This window comes from Macaca nemestrina, chromosome 11 (genome assembly GCF_043159975.1).
Source record: "Macaca nemestrina isolate mMacNem1 chromosome 11, mMacNem.hap1, whole genome shotgun sequence".
Taxonomy (NCBI): domain Eukaryota; kingdom Metazoa; phylum Chordata; class Mammalia; order Primates; family Cercopithecidae; genus Macaca; species Macaca nemestrina.
The window spans coordinates 66,793,102-66,821,010 of NC_092135.1; the positions used below are offsets into that span (position 1 = coordinate 66,793,102).

Sequence of the window (27,909 nt, forward strand, 5' to 3'; positions counted from 1 at the left end):
ATGAATAGAAGTTACCATGTGGAGAGGTTAAGAAACAAAAGATCTGTCACTTAAATACTAGGTCTAAAGACAATGAGTCCTCTTTCTCAAAAGAGCCCCCAGTCTCTATTCTTGTAAGGAAGACAGAGCAGTAAATAAATACAAGACCCCATGATAAATGCTGTAACAGGAGTATGACAACAGGTAATGAGGACATTTAGGAGTGAGAGGTTTCAATCAGGATCGAGGAGATCAGGGAAAGTCCGAGCTGCCTGGGAGTTAAGCAAGTGAGACGGGTTGGGTGAGTGCTATAGGCAGATGAGGAAGAGGCACTGCACCTAAGCACTGGAAAGTACACGTTTGTAACAAATGACCAGGCACCAGTCCACAAAGTATCTGGAAATTATCTGACCATAATATAATGTAGAAATCATTAAGAAAATGGTAACTGAAAAAAACTTTGTGCATTTGGAGAATGTGTATGTGTGCCCACACCCATATATGCAAATGCATGTATGCACATACACATATACTTCTAAATAATCCATGGTCCAAGAAGAAATCTTAATGGAAACTAGAAAATGTTAGAAATAAAAAATGAAAAAGACACTATTTATCAAAATCTGTAGTTTCGGGAAAGCAGCTATAAAAAAATCCCACAAGGAAAGGAGAAATGCTAAAATTAATAAATGAAGCATCCTAATTATGTTTATCAAAATAACAGCAGAATCGACCCACAGTAAAGAACACCGAGAAGAGGAGGAGGAGGAGGAGGAGGAGGAAGAGGAGAAATGGGCTGAGCAGGGTGGCTCAGGCCTATGATCCCAGCACTTTGGGAGATGGAGGCGGGTAGATGAGGAGGTCAGAAGTTCGAGACCAGCCTGAGCAACATGGTGAAACCTCGTCTCTACTAACAATACTAAAATTAGCCAGGCATGGTGGCAAGTGCCTGTAATCCTAGCTACTCAGAAGGCTGAGGCAGGAGAATCACTTGAACTTGGGAGGTGGAGTTTGCAGTGAGCTGAGATCGCGCCACTGCATTCCAGTCTGGGCAACAGAGCGAGACTCTGTCTCAAAAAAAAAAAAAAAAAAAAGGAAGAAAGAAAGGAAAGAAAGAGAGAGAGAGAGAAAGAGAAAGAGAAAGAAAGGAGAGATGTAACAAAATAGAAGAGTATGAACAAGGCTATCCATTGGTTCTTTGAAAGGATTAATAAAATGAGCAAATCTTGGTGAGAATGAAAAAAGGTATGAATAAACATTATAAGAAAAAAGTAGGCTGGGTGCGGTGGCTCATGCCTGTGATTTCAGCACTTTGAGAGGCCAAGGCTGGCAGATCACTTGAGCCCAGGAGTTCGAGACCAGCCTTGGCAACACAGGGAGACCCTGCCTCTAAAAATAAATAAATAAATACATAAAAAATGTAAGTAGACGCTATAGATGTAGCAGTTATCTAAAAGATAAAATTATATACTATGAATCTTTACACCAATTAATTTGAAAGCCAAGAAAAAGACAAATTTCTCAAAAAATATGAATGATCTAAACTTAGAAGAAATACAATAACTGAATGATTTAATAACTGTTAAAGAAATCTAATGAGTACCTTTTTAAAACTCTTCCTACAAAAAAATCCCCACAAGACCAGATAGTTTTATAAGTGAGTTCAAAAACAATAATCTTATTCAAACTTTTTCAGGAAATAGAAAAATATACATGGGAAAATTATAACCCGATGTCACTCATGACTATAGATGTAAAAATTCAAAACAAAATATTCATAAACTGAAGCCAACACTGTATTAAAAAAAAGACTGCACATGACTAAAGTGGATTTATTCCAACAAGGCAAAGTTAATTCAACATTTTTTTTCAAAAGCCTGTTAATGTAAATCACATTAACAGGTTAATGATGAAAATTTATATAAGTACAGAAAAACATAAAATTCAACAAATATTCATAATTACTTTTAGTTAATTGAGAATAAAAGAAAATCTTCTTCATTTCCCCCAAGTCTGGGAAACCACACACATAGTAGAGTATGGCCAGATGAGAAAAGTGACCTCAGAAAGGATAAATAACTTGCGCAAGGTCATGTATCAGCTTCAATAGTAGAGCAAAGACTGGCCTGCGTCTTAATTCTCAACTTTTTTCCCCCACAATACCATGTTGGTGCCGGAATATAGAGCTTTTTGCAAGACAAGTTAAAATATTCAACAGTTGCCATTATATAGATAACATTTATTTGAATCTCAAACATTGCCTCTTTCCAAAATTCTCATAAACATTAAGTTGAGTAAAATAACTTCTCCCTTGAAGTTTTTCCATTTGCTAGACCTTATTCTCAGCTGCTACTTCCAGCGTGCCTAGTTGCTAAGGAAAAAGGAAAATGTGTGTCTAAACTTGAAACATTCTTCACACCATATCATACACTTTTCATATTTCACACCACGATATACTAACAATACCAAGAAAGGGCTGATTTTATATAGCATATAGATCCTCCCGTTAACTGATAGATTCTTTTTCTATTTAGATGAAACTCTTATCTTTATTCAGAAAGGAACTTGTTCTCTGTCAGCTTGTTACTGAGTCAAGAAGTGCTCACCGGGTTCAGTGGCTCATGCCTGAAATCCCAGCACTTTGGGAGGCTGAAGTGGGTGGATCCCTTGGGCCCAAGAGTTTGAGACCAGCCTGGCAACATGGCAAAACCCCGTCTCTACAAAAAATACAAAAATTAGCCAGGTGTGGTGGTGCATGCCTGTAGTCCTAACTACTCGGGACTCCAGCCTGGGCGACAGAGTGAGACCCTGTCTCAAAAAACAGCAAAGCTATCTTTAACTTCCAAAAATGTCCAAACACCTTAGCAACATGTCTGCAGATATTGTTGAACAAGCCACCTCTTTTACGAAGTGCAATTTTGATTCCCCATCAAATAATTTTCTGTTGAGTCTTGATAATGTGTTCAACATTAATACGTATTTATTAAGCTTCTACTATATCCCAGACACTGCTAGGTAAGAGAGCTAAATGCCGCCATGGTACACAAATTCAAACGTAACTAATTATGTCTGTACAGGATTTTCTGAATTGAAAAATAACCAACACTTTCTAATTCTCATTAGCCTGGAAATTGAAACTTTAGATATATTAATAGAACATTGTAGTAATTTTGTGCTTTTTTTTTTAAACTTAATTTGTTACTGAGTTTAATTTTACAGACCTGTACCATTTTATTACAAAATGTAGAATAGATGAGTGACCCCATTTGGATTCCATTTCAAGCAGTATTACTTACATTTGTGCCTATATTTTCCCACTTAAGAAAGTATCTTATCTGTGTATCTTGTGCTTTATTTCCACATTAGGAAGATTTTAAATGTTTAAAAATTATTTCATTGTTATGACACATCATCTTAAACATAATGCATAAAAAAGCAAGTATACTAAGGTAGCTCAGTTTGCCTTTTATATGTATTATTAATCAGCTCAAGTGGAATTTTCATAATGCATCAACTTTAAAATGTGAGCTAATATATTAGTATCAGCTCCAAAATATCCCTAGGTGGGTATATAGTAAACTTCAAAAATTAAGTTTCTTTTTTGTTTTGCTTTAAAGAGATAGGGTCTTTGTCACCTAGGGCTGGAGCTCACTGCTGAGCTCAAGCGATTCTTCCACCTCTGTCTTGCAAGTAGTTGGGACTATAGGCACGTACCACCATGCCTGGCAAATTAAATTCTTTTTAGAGATGGGGTCTGGCTTTGTTGCCCAGGCTGGTCTTGAACTCCTGGCCTCCTCAGTCTTCCAAAGTGCTAGGATTACAGGCATTAAGTCACCATGCTCAGCCTAAGGCTTTTATATTTGCTCAAACAGATTAAAAACTTATGCACAAATTAATAGCCCTCTCACACACCATTCCAAAAAGACCTGGGTGATGACTGCAGTCTACATCCCTAGTGACTGTTCTCAATGAGCCACTGGGGTTCTAAACACCTCATACTCTGCTCACTGTTTCCCTGAGATCTGTAGCTCTTTTGCCATTTTAGTGAGGCTATTTCCTAAGGATCCAGACAAAGCATAGTCCTCCTCTGCTTTCAAGACAATATAGTTCTTTTTCTTAATCATTATACTTCTACAGAAAAACAAAACCCAAATTATATTATAGAAATTCAAATTTGTTGAGAATCTTTAAGAACTTTGTTTTTGCATACTTTCCTTGTAATGTAGTATAGAAAGGCAATAAGGCATCGTCTAGATCTAGGTGAAACTCGTGGATTCAGTTGCCAGCTTGTCATCTGGGTTTGAATCCCAACTCTAACACTCAGCAGCAGTGTGACTTTAAGTCATTTAAACTCTGTACCTCGTATTCCTTATCTGTAGAACAAAAATTTCAATAGTATCTATCTCACAGGTTGTTGTGAGAACGTAAATGAGTAGATGGAGGTAAAGGGCTTAGGGCTTAGAACAGTGCTGGGCATGTAGGAAGTGCAAAAAAGAAAAAAAAAAGGTATTAACCATTATTTTAAGATGGCCAGCTGACCAGGCTTGTTAGAATAATCCCCAGTCTTGGAATGAATCAACTTCCCTGTTGAGAAAACAAATCAGTCTAATCGTCTAATGTTCTATGGCCCAAGGCCCTCCGCCCTCTGTTCATAATAATGTATTTTACTTTGTATATTTGACTTTGGATTCCAGTAGCAAAGTTGGTTCCTAGGTTTTGTTTTGAGACGGAGTCTTGTTTTGTCATCCAGGCTGGGGTGCAGTGGCACAATCTTGGCTCACTGCAACCTCCACCTCCTGGGTTCAAGTGATTATCCTGACTCAGCCTCCTGAGTAGCTGGGATCACAGGCACGTGCCACCATGCCCAGCTAATTCTTGTATTTTTAGTAGAGACGGGGTTTCACCATGTTGGTCAGGCTGGTCTCGTACTCCTGACCTCGTGATCCGCCCGCCTCGGCCTCCCAAAGTGCTGAGATTACAGCTGTGAGCCACTGTGTCTGGTCATTCCTATGTTATCCTCTTGGGAATTTCCTGCTATGGAATCTCATTCTCAGATCTTGACCCCATTCCACCCACCAGTTAGAAGTGAAAAATGGCTGTTCCTTGAGGAAACATGGGCCCTATGTGGGGATCTACCCATTTGTTCTCTCATCCCCAATTCTCATTTCTCCAACTTGCTGGTGAAAGGGATCTTTCAGAATTTCTTCTTGCTTAGGCAAGCTGGGTCAATGCCTAGTGCCTTCTTACTGTATGGTTCAAAACATTATGTCATCGAGTTTGCAGTATGAGATATGATCTTTCTTTAGTCTTCTTTGAGACAAGACCTTCCCTCAAGTTTTGTTACATTTGTTCACTGTAGATATATTTCAAGTGGAGAAATTCAGTCAACACATACTCACTGCAGATAGTCATCTAATGTTTCTAATGCCAAACATCTAAGCTGTCTTTCCCTTTCTAGAACTATAACATCCCCATTCTTAGCCCAATTATTGAGGTTAATCTGCCTCTATAGCTGGGTTTCAGGGGGAATCTAGTATAACCCAACACATGTATTTTAGCCCCTTGATCACCTGTACTAACTTACAGGAACCGGATGAGTTTGAAATTGCTGTGGTCTACCACATAGAGGCTCAATCCAGAAGAAACAGATCCTGCTGATAGAAATTGAGCTCCAAATCAAGCTAGGTTCACAAAAACCGAAGTTGGGTTTTGATATCGTTTTTTGCATTCATCTAAATAAGTATATAAAAAATAAGGCCAAATGTGAAAGTCTGCCTAGGAAAAACCGGAGTCTGCTTATTGTACTCTCTCTCTTAAAACACTCCCTTCAGACAAGCCCATGCTGAAATAGGATAGGTCTATTGCTAGTAGCACCCATTCCAATCACCAGGACAGTTTATTAGCCTTTTATCTCTAGAGAAAATACCAATCAATGGTCCCTAAAAGCTGATCTACACACTGGCATGTGTCAGTGATAACATCTCCACCAGGCCATAGCATTCTTCTCAGGTAAGTTCTACTACTATATGTCAATGAGCAAAGCCTTGAGCCAAGTCCTAGGTATGAGTGGTGTTAGGGCTCAGAACATGATACTCCAAACTATGGTGCTTTAGCATAGTAAGTACTTTAAACTAAGAGAGATTAGAAGGCCTCAGAAGCAGCATCAGAACCAAGGTCTCTGACCTTTTCCTGCCTTCCTGCTTCTTGCTCCTCTCTTCTCTAAAGTAAGTTGTAAAACCTAGAAATATTATTCCAACTTTCCCCCACCTTACTATGTCCTAAGACCCTCCTTCGATAAGGGTCCTGCCCCACGCCCAGGAAGAAGGAAAGCTACACAGAAAGACCCCAAGAAAGACCTGAACAGACAGGCCTTGAAGGTTTCTTCAGTTTATTACCACTAGATCACACCTGTTCATCCAATCACATTTCTACATGGCTGTCCATTCTTCCATTCTTCCTCAAACATAAGCATAAAAACAGACAGTTTTACCTGCATATTTAAGTCTTCATTTCCGAAGGCTCCCATGTCACATAAAACTTGGATTAAATACATTTGTTGTGTTTTTCTCTTGTTAACCTGTCTTTTGCTATAGGAGTGTTGGTTGTGACCCTTATGATGGATGAGGAAAGGTATCACATCTTTCTGTCCCTACAGCGGCCACTGAGAGAGGCTGCTCTGAAACTCCCTTCCTCCTCTCACTAACTGGGCGACAAGTTGAATTTTCCCCCAGATTATTCAGGGAGAAAGAAGGCAGGAGAAGCAACTGAAGGCATGGAAGGCATTGTTCTATGGTTTCTAGGTGTGCTCACGATATACTGGAACAGTATTATGTAGCTTTCACTATAGCTAGCATACTTAAATGCCATCAAATTTACACAGAAAGGATGAGGACAAAAAAAAAAGTCCTAGAATAAGTTGACATTTGAACTCTAATCTGTGGTGAACAGACTCCCAAGATGACAAACTTATATCCAGACCACAATTAAATGGCAAACATTACAGAATGGAAACTGTTTATAAATTTCTACAATTAGATTTTCAAAACTATATCCTAGTAAAATGCTGCCAACTTTCTTCTGATGTGAAGGATCGTCCTTTATTCTAATTATAGATCTCTCTTGGTGTAAGGTAAAAATATTCTTTCTTTTTTGACATTAGGTTGATAGTAAGATAGTAGAGTTTATTTTGCCAAGTACATGTTAAAAACTGTCAAACTTAGGTTGGACCCGTCCTTTTAATTTTTTAATATTGAGAGTCCATATTAAGTGGTACAAAAGCTTGGAGACCACTGAAACCCAGTGCAGGCTGAACAAATTTCCATTCCCAGTGCTAGCCTAAGTTACTCATGCCTGACATTTACAGAAAAAAAAAAAAAGTAGTAAACTAATTATCTTTCATTAATTAAAAGAACATATTTTACTTTATATGTTTCCCTAAGATTTTAATTAAAATACAGTAGTTCTCCCTTACCCGTGGGGGATGTTAAAAGACTCCCAGTAGATGTCTGAAACCTTAGGTAGTGCTAAATCCGATAAAGACTGCTTTTTCCCCATACATAAATATCTATGATAAAGCTTTATTTACAAATTAGGCACAGTAAGAGGTTAACAATAAGTAATAAAATAGAACAATTGTAACAACATACAGTAATAAAAGTTATGTATATGAAATGTTTCTTTCTCTCAAAATGTCTTGTACTGCATTCTACCCATTTAATATTTTTGGACCACAGTTGACTGTGGGTAACTAGAACTGTAAAAAGCAAAACTGCAGATAAGGATGGACTACTGTGATTGAAGAAGTATGCCACACAGAATGTTACAAAAATACCAAAGAATTACAGGCAGACAGCAGATAATGAGAATTCTTTTAAAAAGAGACACAAAATAGACAAGAAAAATAAACCATTTTTATATACACTATTTGTACCTTAATTATAAACCGTGGCAGTAAAAGCTTTCCGAACATTGGCAAGAAAAGCTGAAAAATTGTTGGTCTTCCTTACATTCTCTTGAAATTCTGCTAGGCCCTCAAGATGAGGGGCACTATCTGACACTAGGGAAAAAAAAAAAAATCAAAGACAATTAGAATAGATTTTTTATGGCAGAGAAGTGTTTCTAATTTAGATGCTCTCATCTGGTTTGAATGTCAATTCCATCTTAATGAAATTCTTTGAGCAAAAAAGGATACACTTGATTTTCACATGCCAACTATCTTTTGGATCTTTCCTTCATTTAATCTCTAAATATTCAAATCTGAAGTACTATAATCTTGCTTTAAATTTAAACAGATGGCACTCAAGGATTGAGAGTTTAGTGATGCAGAATGACCCTGCCCATCATCTTAAACCTATATATTTTAACTATTTAAACTTTTTTTTAAAACTGTTAAGTCATTTTTATCTGCAAAACTTTGGTCTGACTGACTTTTCATTTCTGACCACTGGATTTGAAAAAAAAAAAAAAGAAATTGTTCTTTTTTTTTTTGAGACAGAGTCTTGATTTGTCACCAAGCCTGGAAGTGCAGTGGTGCGATCTCAGCTCACTGCAACCTCCGTCTCCTGGGTTCAAGCAATTTTCTTGCCTCAGCTTTCTGAGTAGCTGGGATTACAGGTAATATGTATGTGCAGCTAACTTATATATTTTTAGTAGAGACAGGGTTTCGCCATGCTGCCCAGGCTGGTCTTGAACTCCTGACCTCAAGTGATCCGCCCGCCTTTGCCTCCCAAAGTGCTGGAATTACAGGCGTGAGCCACCATGCCCAGCCTGAAAAAAGAACAATTCCGGCCGGGTGCGGTGGCTCAAGCCTGTAATCCCAGCACTTTGGGAGGCCGAGACGGGCGGATCACAAGGTCAGGAGATCGAGACTATCCTGGCTAACACAGTGAAACCCCGTCTCTACTAAAAATACAAAAAAAACTTAACCGGGCGAGGTGGCAGGCGCCTGTAGTCCCAGCTACTCGGGAGGCTGAGGCAGGAGAATGGCGTGAACCCGGGAGGCGGAGCTTGCAGTGAGCTGAGATCCGGCCACTGCACTCCAGCCTGGGTGACAGAGCGAGACTCCGTCTCAAAAAAAAAAAAAAAAAAAAAAAAAAAAAAAAAAAAAAAAGAACAATTTTCAGTGCCTAGCCTTAATAATTTACAATTATGAAAGAAATATCTAGAATTTTCCAAGTGAAATGGCAGGCATTAGAAAATGTGGTTGCTATTCCAAGAGTGGTATTTACAGGGGCTATTAATCAAATGAGACTCAAAGTCACAAATAACAGTATTATTCCTGTATGTAGTTGTACCACCTGGTACACTGGGACAAGTCTCCAGTGAAAGTGGTCAAAGGAAAAGAAATTCACCCATTATCAGATTTCCAGCTCTCGGGTACAGACTGCTTAGGAAACAAGGTCCATGACCACAGCAGAGAAACAACAGCAAAGGGCATCTAGTCCAAAATGTATCCTGTATATTCTATTGTAATATACTATCATGTACTATCAGATTATACCATAAGAGAATATCCAATTTAGAGAAAACTGAAAAGCTAGATAAGAGGTTTTTGGGGCTTGCTTTTTAAAATCTAGCACTAATTAGATTGGAAGATATTTATCTAGAGAGAAAAAAACCCAAACATCTGTATATGAATCAGATTCTCAAAATATAAATTCCCTAGGAACAGGAACTGAGCCACCAGGGCACAGGGCTATGCTAGCTCAGCAGTTCACCTGAGTGTCTGTCAGCTACAAAGGCTTTAAGATGATAGCACAGGTGTAATGAGCTGAGAACCATTTTTATGAATTCCAATAAATTAAGGATTACTTGTACAGGGGCATTAGAAGAATAAACAAGAGATAAACATATTTCTATTCCCTTCTTGTTCACATTATTATCAAAGATATATATTCCTTATAAATCAAAGGCCTTTTGGCCAGCTGCAGAATCAGTAACTAACCTTTATTATCAATGGGTGAGATTTGCAGGATGAAATAGTTTTTCAAAAATGTATTTTTGGGAAAATAAATTGTTAAATTCTGGTGATTTAACATGTGACTTTAAAGTGATCTACTTGGATAAGTTCTAATATTCACATTTAAGCAGCCATATTCTTTAAAGCTTCAGTTTTTAAAAAAGTTATCTAAAAGGAAAATTCATATTTGCACATGAATGCAGTGATTTTTAGATTTTTCAGACACTCTGGCACTGTGCCATCCTGAACAGATGCTACTTATTAAGGATCCTAGACAATATCTATAAATCAAGACTATATTCACTTCCTTTAGAAGACTATAACCCAAGAAGCAAGACTGAAAAAGGAAGCAATAGAGTCTGGAGCTATTGCTTTCCTCCATATTACTTTATATTCTGATTGAAATAATATTTTGGAATGCAGGCCAATCTTAAATACCAGTTAGGAGATATTAGTACATACCTTCATAGTCCCTTGCTTCATTTAGATGCAGGGAAAACATAAATGGGCTCTCAGGATTCTTAGGGTCAATATTAGTGAATATAAACTGCAATTTCTCACCTGAAAAGAGATTGAACTATTTAGTGTGTCAAAGCTTTCAATAGCGATACCCTTTCTTACTCCATCTTGAATCAATATCTGCACTGCTAAGCATGTACAGTCACGTAACCAACATTTCCAAATGCAGAAGTTACAAATTCATTTTAAAATATATTATAGTTTCAATATGACATCAAAAATACAGTCAACAAAAGAAAAGCTAGATAAATTGGACTTTGTTAAAATTAAAAACTTTTGTCCTTCAAAGAACACTATCAAGAGAAGGAAAAGACAACCTAAAGAATGGGAGAAAATATTTGCAAATCATTTATCTGATAAAGGTTGAATACATAGAATGTATTTAAAACTCCTACAAAACTAAAAACCACCCAATTCAACAATGGGCAAAACACCTGAAAGAACATTTCTCCAAAGAATATATAAAAATGCCCATTAAGTACCTGAAAAGATGTTCAACATCATTAGTCATTATGTAAATGCAAGCCGAAACTACAATGAGATACCATTTCATACCCAGTAGGATGGCAAATAAATAAATGGAAAATAACCGTGTTGGTGAGGATGTGGAGAAACTGGAACCCTAGTACATTGCTGGTAGAAATGTAAAATGGTACAGCCACTGTGAAAAACACTTTGGCAGATCCTCAAAAAGTTTAAATATAGAATTACAATATGACCCAGCAATTCCACTCCTAAGTATATATCCAAAAGAACTGAAAACAGACTCAAGTAGATAACTGTATGCCAATGTTCATAGCAGCATTATTCATAGTAGCCCAAAAGTGGAAATAACCCAGTGTCCACCAACAGATGAATGGATATAGTATATACATACAATGGAACATTGTTCAGCCATAAAATGGAATGAACTTGGCAGCTGTGGTCTTTTTTATGATTCACTAGGAGAACTCACAGGATTCACTCAGCAGCATATGGCCATACTCAGGGCTATGGTTTATTACAGCAAAAGGATATAACAAAATCAGCAAAGGGAAATGGTACATGGGGTACAGTCCAAGGAGAACCAGGTACAAGCTTTCAGAGCCTCTAATGAGCTTCCTGGTAGACAACACTTCACATGTGTTGTCACAATTTGATGCTGAAGGAATTCGCACATCCTGTTTGACTATACTGGGTTAGGAGTCTTGAAAGCTTGTGCCAGGTTTCCTGTAGACTTTGCTCCATGTGCTATTGTTTCTTTGCTGATTCTGTTCTGTATCCTTTTGCTGCAGTAAATCTTAGCCATGAATATGACTATATTCTAATTCCTTCTAGTGAATCACCAAAGCTAAGAGTGATCTTGGGAAGCCCAGACACAACAGACATTGGCGTACATTAGCGATGTACATGTGATATACATGCAACAGGCATCAAAATATTCATGTGTTTTAGACTAGCAATTCCTCTCTGGGAAACAATACTATGAAAAACCACGCAAAGAAAACAGGAAAGTCGGGCCGGGCGCGGTGGCTCAAGCCTGTAATCCCAGCACTTTGGGAGGCCGAGACGGGCGGATCACGAGGTCAGGAGATCAAGACCATCCTGGCTAACACGGTGAAACCCCGTCTCTACTAAAAAATACAAAAAAAAAAAAACTAGCCGGGCGAGGTGGCGGGCGCCTGTAGTCCCAGCTACTCGGGAGGCTGAGGCAGGAGAATGGCGTGAACCAGGGAGGCGGAGCTTGCAGTGAGCCGAGATCCGGCCACTGCACTCCAGCCTGGGCGACAGAGCAAGACTCCGTCTCAAAAAAAAAAAAAAAAAAAAAACAGGAAAGTCAATGCTCACCGGTTTACAATCGTCCCCCTTTACCCACCAGGGAGAAATACATTCCAAGACCCTCAACAGATGCCTGAAACCACAGATAGTACCAAACCCTATGTAAACAGATGCTCCTTGACTTACAATGGCATTATGTGCCAATAAACACATCAAAAGTCAAAAACCTTGTAGGGCAAAAATGCACTTACCACCCTGATACACTGATTATAAAGTCAAAAAATTGTAAGTTGAACTATCGTAAGTCAGGGACTGTCCATACTATGTTTTTTCCTATACATACGTACCTATGATAAAGTTTAAGTTGTAAATTAGGCACAGGAAGAGATTAATAACAACTAATAATAAAATAGAACAATTAGAACAACATACTATAATAAAAGTTATAGTTATCTGAATGTGGCTTCTCTCCCTCTCAAAATATCTTATTGTACTATACTCATCCATTTAATATTGTCAGACCATGGCTGAACATAGGTAACAGAAACCGTGAATAAGGGGGGATACCTGTATTTCTAAAACTGAAAAAACTGGCAGATTCCAAATGTTGGTAGAAGCAAAATATGTGTTAAACAATAGATAAATGGTTGAATAAACTATGCTATATGAATAGAATGAATTATTATACCACTATTTAAAAATTACCATTATGAAGGCTATAGCAACTGAGGAAATGCTCATAATACAATGTTGATAGGAACCACAAAAATTATTTGCATGTTGACAATCCTGCCAAAAATACATTTATTAAAATACTGAATGATAAATAACTAGAGCATCAGTAACTATGTTAGAATAATTTAAAAATTGTAATTTTTTCCTATTTTCTAAAAAGTTAATGTCATCATTTTAGTTGAAAATATTTTTTAAATTCTCCTCTAAGAAAAGACATACTTTTCTAATCTCCTGTGTTTTATTTATATTAACAAACTTACCATAAATTTTTCGAATTTCTAGTCCAAGTCGATCTTTATACAAGTCTGCAGATTTCTGCAGCCTTTTCAACCTCTCTGCATTCGCTTTATTAGCAGTAGAAATAGCTGTGATTAAAAAACACACACATATTAAATGTTTTAAATAGTAAATTAATGCTGAGTTAATTTTTTAAACTTAAAATCGACTATAAAATGATGCCAAGCCTATAAATCTGCTTTCATTTATTGTTTCTATATCTACCAGTTAGCTAAAAGAAGTTTTTGTTCATTCAAGTTGGAAGGAAAAACTGCCCAAGAAAATGTATACAGATAGTGAGAAGAATAAGCCTTGTCTTGCTTTATTATGTAGTAGCATAAATAAATAGGCCAGGGATTCGTATGGCTGGCATAGAAATAAACAGACTTCATTTATACTATTGTGCTTTTTCTAGATAACCAATTGCTTCATGGGAAAATGTTCTATTCCTTTAAGTGTAACTATTTCTTATAAGAGGTCAGCCTTATTTCATGAAAAAAAAAGTTTTTTCTTTTTCTTTTTTTTTTAAGTTAGTACAATAGTCCCTAAGTATACTTTAAAGTAGCACAATAGTCCCTAAGTAATGAGAAAAATAATTTCACAATTTAGACTTGGTTAAGAACTCCACATGAAAAAGCATTAACAAAACAAACTTTGCTATTTTCAGAAGATTTGAAGAATAGATTACCTAGTTTGTGAGCAAACAAGGCTCCTTTCTAAAAGATGCATTCATCTGAATATGAAAGTTCTTTATACAAAAGAGATTTTGCAGCATAAAAAGAGCACTTAATATTACCTAGCAGAGAATGTATGGTCAATAAATATTTGTTGCATTAAGTACACTATGGCTTGTCCAAAGCAAATTTTATTTAGGGACACCACTTCTCACTCTGCTTAATTAAAACCTTTTATCAGCCGGGTATGGTGGCTCACGCCTGTAATCCCAGCACTTTGGGAGGCTGAGGCAGGTGGATCACCTGAGGTCAGGAGTACAAGACCAACCTGGCCAACATGGTGAAAACCCTGTCTCTACTAAAAATACAAAAATTAGCCAGGTGTGGTGGCAGGTGCCTGTAATCCCAGATACTCGGGAGGCTTTGGCAGGAGAATTGCTTGAACCTGGGAGGTGGAGGTTGCACTGAGTCAAGATCGTGCCATTGCACTCCAGCCTGGGCAACAAGAGTGAAAGAGTGAAACTCTGTCTCAGGAAAAATAAAAATAAAAATAAAGATAAATAAATAAAACCTCATATCAATTTCATTATTACTGATTATATTAAAAATCACAAGAGAAGGCCCTTTAAGTTAAGGAAATAAAACACAGTTAGCTAACTTTAATGACATCTTGCAGAGATGAGTGGCTGGTTATGCCCTGAGGTACTGTAATCCATTTTTAGCAATGAATTTGAACAGGCAAGATGTACTTAATAATGGTGAACCGTCACCACTTTCCATTTTAGATCAGTATGTTTACAACAGGAAACTTACTTTCCTTCTTCCTAGAATATTCTTCCTTAAGATCCTGGATATTTGCAGTCAGTACTTCCAATTCCTGCTTTTTGCCTTTTACTTCAGCAATCAATTTTAACAAGTTATCCTTTTTTTCTTGAATGAGCTTATTTTGCCTGCTGATCTCTGTAAGAAGCACAAGGTATTAGCTAGAATATGCTTTGCTCTCTGACATGTATCTAAGAAAAGGCCAAAGTTTACTAACTTTCATAAAGATTAATAAAGAACGTTTCGACTGCTAAGCATTTTCTAATGATTCAAAATTTATAAAAGACAAAAAAGAAAAAAAATCCTAATCTATTTTTTCCTACTCATCTTTAAAAAAAGTGAGATAGAAAAGCTTCTTAAAATGAGATACCAAATTAAACCAAGAAACAGAAAATCAAAAGATCATGACCTTTGCAGCTCCCCACTCCCAATAAGTACAGAAATAAAAACTACCAACAAAAATAACCAAACTCTATTTTTATTTTTATATTTTTTTGAAACACGGTCTCGCTGTTGCCCAGGTTGGAATGCAGTGGCACAATCACTACTCCTTGCAGCCTCCCACCTTAGCCTCCTGAGTACCTGGGACTACAGGCACATGCCACATCACGCCTGGCTGATTTTTAAATTGTTTTGTCTCACTATGTTGCCCAGGCTAGTCTCAAACTCTTAGGCTCAAGCAATCCTCCTACCTCAGCCTCTCAAAGTGCTGGGATTACCAGGGCTAGCCACCACACCTGGCCAACAACCAAACTCTAGAAGATGGCTTTACACAGTGCGTTGAGGAAAAGGCTCACTCTAATGCTATATAAATTATTCTGGAACATATCAAAAGACAGAAATAAGTGAAGGAAGACAGGTGGGCAGGCAAAGCTTACAATGTAAGCATAATTCTAAAGCTAAAACAAAAAATTAAAGATAGCACTGGCCCTCTACCCACAACTATATAAACTAATCTCACTTAAAAACATAGGTGCAAAGATGCTCAACAAAATATTAACTTACATTAAAAATAGTCCACCAAGAGCAAATATAGTTTGTTCTAAGGATTTTATATAGTGAAGCTGTAATATTAGGAAAATCTATCACATGAATAAAAATTGAAGGAACATTTCATGTGAATTCAGCATCTACTCCTGATACTGATTCTTAAACTATAAATGGAAGGACATTTAACATGATAGAAACAAATCAAAAAACCTTTCAAATCTCATAATATATATTTGGCATTTCCAAAAGGAATAAAATAGATGCCAGTTAGCACTATTATTTAATATTTCCCTAGAAGTTTCTGGCCAAGACAAGATATTTAGCTGGTAAAACTATAAGGAAAAAAAAGAACTATTTTTCATTATATGTAGACAATAGACATCTATCTAGAATACTCAGAAAAATCTACTGAAAACCTATCAGAATTTGTGGTACTACACACCAAAAAAATCAATAGTTTTTGTACATAACACCAGTGATTAATACATAGGTAAGAATAGATGTTTATACTAATATTAATAGCTGTAATATTCGTTTTTGCGCTTTGTTTTTATTGGTTTTATTAGTTTTTGCTATTCTGTGCTATTTTTAAGTACTGGCATACCTTGGCGATATTGCAAGTTCTATTCCAGATCACTGTGATAAAGCGAATATTGCAATAAAGCAAGTCACACAAATGTTTTGGTTTCCCAGTACATAGAAAAGTTATTTTACACTATATTGTAGTCTATTAGGCGTGCAATAGCATTATGGCTAAAAAACCAATGTACATATCTTAATTAAAAATATTTTATTGCTAAAAAATGCTAATAATCATCTGAGCCTTCAGTAGGTCCTAAACTTTTGCAGGAGGAGGGTCTTGCCTTGATGTTGATGGCTGCTGACTGATCAGGGTGGTAGTTGCTGAAGGCTGGGGTGGCTATGGCAATTTCTTACAATAGGATAACAACAAAGTTTGCTGCATCAATCAACTCTTTCATGAAAGATTTCTCTGCAGCATACAATGGTGTTTGACAGCATTTACCCCTGGTAGAACTTCTTTCAAAATGGGAGTCAGTCTTCTCAAACCTTGCTGCTACTTTATCAACTAAGTTTACGTAATAGTCTAAATCCTTTGTTGTCAAACAATGTTCACAGCATCTTCACCAGGAGTGGATTCCATTCCATAATACCACTTTCTTTGCTCATCCATAAGAAGCAACTCCTTATCCACTCAAGTTTTATCATGAGATGGCAGCAATTCGGTCATATCTTCAGGCTCCACTTCTAAATCTAGATCTCTTGTGATTTCCACCACATCTGTAGTTACTTTCTCCACTGAAGTCTTGAACCTCTCAAAGTCATCCATGAGGGTTAAAATCAACTTCTTCCAAGTTCTTGTTCATGTTGATATTTTGACCTCTTCCTGTGAATCATGAATGTTTTATGGCATCTAGAATGGTGAATCCTTTCTCTGGAAGGTTTTCAATTTATTTTGCCCAGATCCATCAGAGAAAATCACTATTTGTGGTAGCTATAGCCTTATTTCTTAAATAATGAGACAAGAAAGTCAAAATTACCCCTTGATCCATGGGCTGCAGAACGGATGTTGTCTTAGCAGGCATGAAAACAACATTAATTTCCATCAGCACTCTCGGGTGATCAGATGCATTGTTAATAAGCAGGAATATTTTGAAAGGCATCTTTTTTCCTGAGCAGAAGTTCTCAACAGTGGGCCTAAAATATTCAGTAAACTATGCTATATACACATGTGCTGTCATCCAGGCTTTGCTGTTCCATTTATAGAACATAGGCAGAGTAGATTTAGTACAATTCTTAAGGGCCCTAGGATTTGGGGAATGGCAAGTGAGCACTGGCTTTAACTTACAGTCACCAGTTGCATTAGTCCCTAAAAACAGTCAGCCTGTCCTTTGAAGCTTCAAAGCCAGGTGTTGACTTCTCTCTAGCTATGAAAGTCTTAGATGGCATCTTCTTCCAATAGAAAACTGTTTCATCTACATCAAGAATCTGTTCTTTAATGATCTGTTCATTCAATGATCTTAGCTAGATAATTTGCTGTAGCTTCTACATTAGCATTGCTGCTTTCATCTTACACTTTTATGTTATGGAGGCAGCTGCTTTCCTTAAATCTCATGAACCAACTTCTGCTAGCTTCAAACTTTTCTTCTGAAACTTCCTCATCTTTCTCAAGTCTTCATAGAATTGAAGAGGGCTCGAGTCTCACCCTGGATTAGGCTTTTGCTTAAGTGAATGTTGTGGTTTGTTTGCTCTTCTATTCAGGCCACTAAAACTTTCTCTACATTAACAATAAGGCTGTTTCTCTCTTATCATTCATGTGTTCACTGAATTAGCACTTTTGCTAACTGGCGCCAAGAGGCCAAGCTTTCAGCCTTTCTCAGCTTCTAACACACTTTCCCACTAAGCTTAATCATTTCTAGCTTTTGCTTTAAAGTGAGAGACCTATGACTCCTTCTCTCAGTTGAACACTTAGAGGTCACTATAGGGTTATCAATTGGCCTAATTTCAATACTGCTGTGTCTCAGGGACCAGGGAGGCCCAAGGAGAGGAAGAATGACAGGAATAGCTGGTCGGTGAAGCAGTCAGAAGTCACTCAACATTTATCCATTAAGTTCGTCATCTTATATGGGTGTCATTCATGGCACTTAAAACAATTACAACAGTAATGTAAAAGATCACTGATTATAGAGCACCACAAGAAATATAATAATGATAAGTTTGAAATCTTGTGAGAATTACCAGTATGTGATAGACATGAAGTCAGCACATGCTGATGGAAAAACGGTGCCCATAGACTTGCTTGACACATGGTTGCCATTAACCTTTAATTTGTAAAAATTGCAATATCTGTAAAGTGCAATAAAGGCAAGTGCAATTCAACAAGGTATCCATGTACCAAAATACTGGCCTTTTACATCTGTCTCACATATTGGCCAGCACCTCATTACTCCTTCTTGGCTTTAATCCCTCTACCCTCCCTGCCTTCCCCATGTCCCTGTCACTATCTGTACAAGTTCTTCTTGCCCTAGCCCTCTTAAACACTCAGCTTCTGCAACTACCCACCCCTTTCTCCTGCACATGCTCAAAATAAAAACAATAATGCCTGTGCATAAACCTGGCCAGACCTCTCTGCTGGGAGAATAACCCTGGCACGGCCACTTCTTCCTCTGTTTGTCGGAAGAAAGATACAACTGCTGCTACTTGGGGCCCACTGCCCAGAGACAGTGTCCCCAAAGTGTCCATCAGGGGACTAAATAAGGCAGGAAGGCACAAAAAGCCTAAGAGCTCTAGGGCAGAGGTTACCAAGGTCAAATAACCAGAGCCAGTAGAGCTCAAGGGTGCTTTATAATGTGCTTTTGAATTTTTGAGTTAAAGATTTAGTTTTACTAATACTTAAATGAAATCTATGGGGGGAGGGGGGAGGGATTGCATTGGGAGTTATACCTGATGTAAATGACGAGTTGATGGGTGCAGCACACCAACATGGCACAAGTATACATATGTAACAAACCTGCACGTTATGCACATGTACCCTACAACTTAAAGTATAATAATAATAAATAAATTAAAAAAAAAAAAGAAATCAGATCAAAAAAAAAAAAAAAAAGAAATCTAAACACTTTAAAATCAAATGTCAGTTAGTAATACCAGTAGTCTAGAACTGTATCAAATAAACTAAACTATCTACACTGTCATTTAATTCCAGTATTTTAATTACAAGTAAATATGTGCTCCACGGATGAGTAATTTTGTTCTCAAAGTTAAACAAGTTAGTCCACCACCAAATTTATGAAGACCTTAAATACCATAAATCTTCAAAAGAGAAATACACTATGATCTGTTTCCCAAATCGAAGTGAGCATGGAATTCTCAGTGCTTGAACAACATCTCTCAAGACAAGGATTCCTCAGGCAACAGGGAATTCTCATTTATAGAGGTAACAAACAGAAAATTCAGAATCAACCTAGATCAAGAAATATGTAGCCTCTGTTTGAAAAAAACTGCAAAGCTTGTCTGAGACACATATTTGATCTGGATATATGAAGAGATATTTTATGCTTCTAAATATTATAAAAGACATGCCAAACAAATGTTGGCATTTTTAGGAAGTTAATATGATAAATGAAATATCAAATCAATGTTCAAGAGGTAGATTATTCTCTAAACAGTGCTGAAATCCAAAGTAAATTCTTTAGTCTTTTACTACTTTTTTAAAAGAAGAGGAAAAAGACTCAGCAGTTCAGTAACTTGCCCAAAGCTGTATTTGTTAGGATGAAATAATAAGGGCCAGGCACGGTGGCTCACGCCTGTAATCCCAGCACTTTGGGAGGCCGAGGCGGGCAGATCACGAGGTCAGGAGATCGAGACCATCCTGGCCAACGTGGTGAAACCCTGTCTCTGCTAAATATACAAAAATTAGCTGGGTGTGGTGATGTGTGCCTGTAACCCCAGCCACTCAGGAGGCTGAGGCAGGAGAATAGCTTGAACCAGGGAGTCAGAGGTTGCAGTGAGCTGAGATCGCGCCACTGCTCCAGTCTGGTGACAGGGCGAGACTCCGTCTCAAAAATAAATAGACTGCATTCAAACTCAGGTCTTGACTTCAAAGACAATGCTTTGCTCATTAAACTATCCTCTCCCAACAATGGGCTACCATTTTAATCTCAAGAGGAAGAGACAAATACAAATTCCTAAGAAAAAAAACAGACAAAGGCATAAACAGATGAAACACAGAATGCAGATGGTTACTAAATATGGAAGATAATTTAACCTCAGATTAATCACAGAAATGCAAGTAAAGCAGTAAGATTTCAATTTTCATTTATTACAACAATGTTTACAAAAATAACAACAAATGTTGAGAGGAATGCAAAATGCAAAGGTCCTTCTAGAAAATATTTTTGACATTGTAAAATAAAAGAGCCTTAAGAGTATTCACCTCCTTTGACCCAGCAATTTCATTTTTACAAAGTTACCCTAGGAAAATAGGCTATATGCAAATATTTATATTAAAAAATTCTTTTTCAGAATTTATAATGAAAAACTGAAAACATCTTCAATGGCTAACAAGTAAATGATTTTTAAAACATGGTATATCAATAAAATGGAATGTATTTTCAAAAAAATAGGAATGTGGGAAAATACTCTCAAAGTTGGAAAAAAAAGATAGTTTTATAGATACCATGAATATAATTATGTTAAAAATCTACATAGCTCATGAAAAATAAAAGCTAGAAAGTCATTTTGTTAAATGTGGTTCTCAACATTACAGGTTAAAATTTTGTTTACTTTTCTGTATGTTCTAAGAATATGAACATGATCATATATTATGTCAAGTATAATTTAAAAATAAACATCTTACTAGAAAGAAAAATGCTACTCTTTAAAGATAAGAATTAAGTAGAATTGTACTATACAAGAAATCCAGATTGAAAGTCAAAGTTCTCAATTCTGATCCAGCTCGTCAGTTGTTACTCAAGGACCTCTGTCAAAATCACAACTTCTGAAACTCTTTTCCTCAATTGTAAAATAGGGATAACAGTGGCTACCCCATTCCCTGGGGTTAGAGTATCCAGTAATAATAACTCAAAAACTTTTAAAGTAGGGACACATAAATACTACATATGAGAGTGTTTTCATTATAACATTTGAAGAACTGTGTGAATTTGGCGCCCTTGATGCTGTGTGACAATTTTTTTTGAGACAGAGTCTCACTTTGTCTCCAGGCTGCAGTGTAGTGCCATGATCTTGGCTCACTGTAACCTCTGCCTCCCAGGTTCAAGCTATTCTCCTGCCTAAGCCTCCCGAGTAGCTGGAACTACAGGCGCGCACCACTATCCCTAATCTTTGTATTTTTAGTAGAGACGGGGTTTCACCATGTTGGCCAGGATGGTCCTGATCTTTTGACCTCGTGATTCACCCGCTTTGGCCTCCCATAGTGCTGGAATTACAGGCGTGAGCTACCGCGCCCGGCCTGCTATGTGACTATTATTGCATGTGTACACACTTAGTTGTCTTATTCCCAGGACCAACATTTCAAACTTTCACTCCTACTCGCCAGAGGAACCCTTCCTTGCGTTTTCACTCCAATGCAGGTCAGTATGGTACAATGGAAAGAGCACAGACACTATGGTTGCAATCTTAGATCCTCTATCTACCCCCAGACCTTAGGCAAGTTTCTTAACCTCAGTGAGCTTCAATTTCCTCATCTGTAAAACAGGGATAATCTCTGTCTTAGACAGACTTCAGGGTTTATACTAACTTAAAAGCCACCCCATAGTAAATGACTCTCACCTTCAACAGATGATCTTCCTTCTTGTGATAATTAGAATTTATGGCTCCAGAACTTTAGGCTATTTTGTTCTCTGCAGTATCTTCCTAGAAGATTACCTGGTATAGAGCAGTAGCTCAACAAGTATTTAGCCAGTGAACAGATTCCCTCCACCTTTCTTATTCCCAAAATAATATCTATTTCAGTCTTTACCTTACTGGATCTACGTGTGACTTCCAGTGTTGACAACACCCTTTCTTGCTTCTCTCCTCTTTTAGTTTCAGTGACCTTCTCTCTTACCTCCTCTGTTCTCCAATTACTAAGTCTGTCTTTACTGGTCCCTTCCATTTACCCCTCTCTCAAACTGTAGAGAAAACGTAAGGCTTTCAAGATGAGTGAGGCTTCTGGAGTTAACCTGATGATCAAATCATAATCTCTCTGGGACTGTAATATCAGTACAGTAGGAATAATAATAATAAATAATACCAACCCTGGACAACTGTCATGAGGACTGAAGGAGATGGTCAATGTAAGACATTTAGCACAGCATCTGGCATACAGTAATGAGTAAATAAATATTATTACTAACCAAGGCTACCTTCTTCTACTCTACATATTCTTCCATAGCTTCAACTCCCCAAATTCATTAAAGACTCACAAATCCCATCTTCAGCAAAGACCGCTTTCCTGGCTGGCTTCCAGATGAATATATCCATTGCCTACCAGATATCGCCACCTGAAGACTTGCTGCACAATAAACTCAACATATTCACCCAACACATTTAAAATTGAACCCTGTATGTTTCCTTCCCACCTATAAAAACATGCTCCTCCTCTCTTTCAACCCCTCACTTAGTAAATGCATCACCACTGATTCATACTCCATGTCAGAAAGAATCATCCTAGACCACAACATACTCTCACCTTCAGGCCAACAGTCTTGAGTCTAAGTCCTCAGACCTGTCACTGGTCCAAGCCATACTCATTATGTGCCTGTACTATTATACTAAGTTTTTCCTTTAACTGGTCTCTTTATGGACAACAGTCTCACTCCCCTCCTGTTTATTGTGCATGATTACTAGATTGCTTCTTCTGAAATAAAAATCCAATATCATTTTCCAGGTTGAAATCCTGCAGCAACTCTTTATCTCCTGAAAAACAGTCTAACCCCCTTTGCCCAACATGGAATGTCCACCATCTGGCCAACCAGTTCTACCAGCCACTTCTCCGCCACTCCCCATCCACAGTGTATCTAGCCATCCCAGAACCTAACAAGCTCTCGTGTTCCTGCCACATTTCATGTGCTGTTTCCTCTTCCTAGAATGTAGTGTTGACTCTGTTAAACATCCCTAACTCTTCTGTATGTGATCTCCTCCAAAGTAGCATGGTATAATCAGACTGTAGGTTCAAATCATATTTCTCTTCATTATCAGCTATCTAACCTTGAGCAAGCTGCTTAACCTCTCTGTGCTTATTTTGTCATAAAAGTCTAACATGTAAGACTAAAAGCAATATCTATACCTCTTAGGGTTGTTGTGAGGATCCATGAGTCAATATATGCAAAGAGCTTAGAACAGGGCCTGGCACGTGGTATACAAGATAATGGTTAGCTATCAAATATCCTGCAATCCTCACTGGAAGAATCAAACCCTCCAGATTCCATCCTCATCCTCACACAGCATCTATTACATTATTATAACAACAATTACAATTTTTTTTTTGGAGATAGGGTCTCACTCTGTCGCCCAGGCTGGAATGTAGTGGCATCACAGCTCACTGCAACCTTGCCCTCCTGGGCTCAAGAGATCCTCCTGCCTCAGCCTCCTGAGTAGCTGGGACTACAGGTGTCCGCCACCACACCTGGCTAACTTTTCCTTAATGTTTGTAAAGACAAGGTCTCACTATATTGCCCAGGCTGGTCTTGAACTCCTGGGCTCAGGCAATCCTCCTGCCTCGGCCTCCCAAAATGCTGAGATTATTTTGGCTCAAGCCATTGAGCCTGGCACAATATATTTTAACTGTGGTTTCCCCATCTATATCCTCCACAATATTGTGAGTAGATTATACTTTATGCACTGTTTTCTCCTAACTGCTGGGCAATAGCCGTTGTATGTTCATTGAATTAATTAAACTTGGGTAAATTGTATTTCTGTTCAAGTATAAACTGATTTTTTTTTTTTTTTTTTTTGAGATGGAGTCTCGCTCTGTCGCCCAGGTTGAAGTGCAGTGGCACAATCTGGGCTCACTGCAAGCTCCGCCTCCTGAGTTCACGTCATTCTCCTGCCTCAGTCTCCTGAGTAGCTGGGACTACAGGCACCGGCCACCACGCCAGGCTAATTTTTTGTATTTTTAGTAGAGATGTGGTTTCACCATGTTAGCCAGGATGGTCTCGATCTCCTGACCTCATGATCCACCCGCCTCAGCCTCCCAAAGTCCTGGGATTACAGGCCAAGTATAAACTGATTTTTAAAAGAAAAATATTGATAACACTTTTAGATTTTAGACTATATAGAGCATAACTTCACACTATAGATAATCTTTAAGAGTACACTTTGAGACTCACAGTAGTAAAACTGACAGTTCCAAACTTAATTTTCTAATGCCTAGGGATCCTACAAAGAGGTAAGAACTCAAACTCAATATCACTCTTTCACACACATGCAAACAAAAGTGGTTTTCCTTTTTGCTTATGGTTACAGAGGGAATGAGAGAAGCAGTGAAGGGCATGGAAGCTTCAGGGCAGATTAGAAAGTAAACATGGGTAGGCCGGGTGCGGTGGCTCATGCCTGTAATCCCAGCACTTTGGGAGGCCGAGGTGGGCGGATCACCTGAGGTCAGGAGATTGAGACCATCCTGGCTAACACAGTGAAACCCCATCTCTACTAAAAATACAAAAAAGTCGCGCATGGTGGTGCACGCCTGTAGTCCCAGCTACTTGGGAGGCTGAGGCAGGAGAATCAATTGAACCCAGGAGGCAGAGGTTGCAGTGAGCTGAGATCGTGCCACTGCACTCCAGCCTGGGCAACAGAGTGAGACTCCATCTCAAAAAAAAAAAAAAACAAAACTAGTAAACATGAGTAAAGTAAAAGTCTAGCAAATAATCTACTCGGGTAACAAAGTCAAATACCTTCATGGGTCACACAGCAAGTGAAGTGGGTAAGTCAAGGCTACCCATTTTGCAAATGAAAGAACATATACCCCATGTAAGGACATTCTAGTCTAATATTGTTTAAAACATGATGCCTTTAAACCGAGTATCTCTAGTGGAATTTGAACTGTGGACACAAGTTTGTGTCCTGTGTGTAAGAACTCAGTAAAAACTGCCAGGTCTCAGTAAAAGCTGCTGATTCACTCTGGACAACCTGGAGAGTGGTAGAAATAAGATGGCAAGAATAGGAGTAAAACTATGGAGAGAAACACTGACAGAGTACTAACAGAGCTGAGAGAACTCCAGCTTTTCAATCCCCAGGCTGGGATTTCCAACGTGAAAACTCATCTTTTAAAAATTACTGGCATTTATACCTCGGCACTGACAAATCCCACAAGTATAGTGCTGAGTGAAAAAATGGACAGAAGACATACGAGAGAATGCTATTTATATAACATTCAAAAACACAATACTAGAGGCCAGGCACAGTGGCTCACACCTGAAATCCCAGCACTTTGGGAGGCCAAGGTGGGCAGACCGCTTGAGCCCAGGAGTTTAAGACCAGCCCACACAACATGGTGAAATCCCATCTCTACAAAAAATACAAAATTAGCCAGGCGTGGTGGCATGCACCGGTGGTCCCAGCAACTTAGCAACCACTCAAGTGGGAGTGTCACTTGAGCCCAGGAGGTCAAGGCTGAAGTGAGCCCAGATCATGCCACTGCACTCCAGCCTGGCTGACAAAGTGAGACGCTGTCTCAGAAAACAAAAAACCTCCATAATACTAAACAATATATTGATAGGTTAGTTGTGGAAGGTGGGAGAAGAAGGTGTAACGTAGGATGTTCTTTCTTAAGTTGTATGGTATGTCAATGTTTATTCCTATATATAAGCACATGTATATGTGTTAATGTGTATGTATTTTGTGTGTGTATATGTCTCTCTCTCTCTCTCTCTCTCTATATATATATATATTTTTTTTTTTTTTAATTTTTTGTAGAGATGGGGTTTCACCATGTTGCTTGGGCTGGTCTTGAACTCCTGAGCTCAAGGGATCCACCCATCTTGGCCTCCCAAAGTGTTGGGATTACAGGCATGAGCCACCACATGTATATGTGTGTGTGTGTGTGTGTATACATATACACATATATATACACATATATAAACATGTATATATACACACACACAACATATACGCACTTGTGCACACAAAATGTTGTCTTACTTGTATGAGATTTCATGATAAAGACGTATTATCTAAAAAAACCCATGATTTATACTTTTTCACATACGATTTTGATATTCCAGAAACATCTCAACCATTCGTTCTTCTTCCTTTAATTTCACAGACAGCTTTTCTGAAAGAGAAATTGAATTTTCAATTCAGCTGAAATGATGCTAAAAAATAAACTAGAACAGCAAAAACAGCATGATACAAGTTAACATTAGGTACCTGCAAATGCTTTGATGGAGTCCTTGTAGGTATCTCTTAGTCCCGCCATCTGACAGGAGGTGTCCGCACTTTTGAATTTATTCCAAAATTCATTTATGCTTTTATCGAACAGTGCCAGTTCATCCTCTACCATTATGTAGGACAATGCTAAAAACAGAATACACATTGCATTTTTTAAGTTACTGAAATCAAATCAGCCACATATTCCAATCAGGTATACAGTATTTTGGCAATTTGTCCTTTGCTAGAAAATAGCAACTTATCCTTAATTCTAGGTATTCAAGGGTAGATCAAGCAACCTGGGCTTAACTGTTGTTACGGTGCAGCAAGAATTCAGGATACCTTTACCTTCTAGCAGCTTGTTAGTAGGTAAGTGTAACTGCACAGGACACTTACACGCGCTATGACCCTGGGTCCATTTTCTCACAAGTAAAACCGTTGACTTCTAAATCACCTTTTCCAACTCTAACCCTTTCTGATCAGAGATCATCAGTATCGCCAGGTGGCCGGCACCCTCCCATAGAATAAGACCCCACACCTCTACCCTGTTTCTCTCCTCCACCTCAGAACAGTAAAAGTTAACAGTAAAATAGGGACTAAGGTGGGAGTTGAGCGGGTTCTGCCCAGGATGTGTGCAAGTCACCTCGGGCCTCAGTATCCTCTGTAAAAGGAGGTCCTGGGAGAATCCTGGACCCGCCAGTACTCTGCGACGCTAAAACCTTCCCAGGAGGACAAAAGATATCCCTGCAGTGAAACCCAGAGCGCTTTGGGTTCGCAGCTGCCCACTCCACTAGGCTGTGAGGCCCAAACAGCAACAAGATGCGCATTTCACAAACGCCGCCGCAAATACACACATTCCGCCTCCAAACTCACTTTCCCCTATCGCAACAGGCGGGCCGAGGAGCCCAGCTCGGCGCCCACCTCCCTCACCTTCGCAGGCAGGCCTGAGTCCCTTCGCCTTCCCCACACCAGATCCGCGCCCACTCTAGCCAACAGCCGAGCTCCAGACTCAGCTCCCGCCAACTTTCCAATTTCAAACCTAGTGCACTTCCCGCCACCCGCCTCCAGGCGCACGTTCGCCTTCTGATTGGCCGATAGCACAGGTTCTTCATGACAGGATTCGTTGAACTCACCCTTGGATTCTCGCGGGGAAAATGGGGGAAAAGGGCATTCTGGGATTCGTAGTTCTTTTCTGAACAACAACCAGCGTCTCCACTGTGACCCGAAAGTATTAACAGCACCCGAAGAGCTCGCCCACAACAAGTCATTCATCGGCTTCAAATAAAAGTTTCTGGAACAAATATATATATT

At 38.5% G+C, this 27,909-nt stretch overlaps 1 protein-coding gene across 2 annotated transcripts in view; it reads right to left on the reverse strand.

The window, feature by feature from the left end:
* LOC105483285 (SPC25 component of NDC80 kinetochore complex) overlaps positions 1–27,680 on the reverse strand; it is a 34,582-nt gene extending 6,902 nt beyond the window's left edge. The window contains exons 1-8 of one of the 2 annotated variants that reach the window (XM_071072900.1): positions 27,529–27,680; positions 26,599–26,745; positions 26,438–26,503; positions 14,713–14,859; positions 13,210–13,314; positions 10,400–10,498; positions 7,910–8,035; positions 1,794–2,350 (exon numbers count right to left, since the gene is read on the reverse strand). In XM_071072900.1, coding sequence (XP_070929001.1) covers positions 7,911–8,035; positions 10,400–10,498; positions 13,210–13,314; positions 14,713–14,859; positions 26,438–26,503; positions 26,599–26,731 — 675 coding nt within the window. In that variant the 5' untranslated portion in view covers positions 26,732–26,745; positions 27,529–27,680 and the 3' untranslated portion in view covers positions 1,794–2,350; position 7,910. Of the gene's footprint in view, positions 1–1,793; positions 2,351–7,909; positions 8,036–10,399; positions 10,499–13,209; positions 13,315–14,712; positions 14,860–26,437; positions 26,504–26,598; positions 26,746–27,528 lie in introns of those variants that run through there. The other variant, XM_011744073.3, reaches the window with a different exon arrangement.
* Positions 27,681–27,909: the final 229 nt, after the last annotated feature.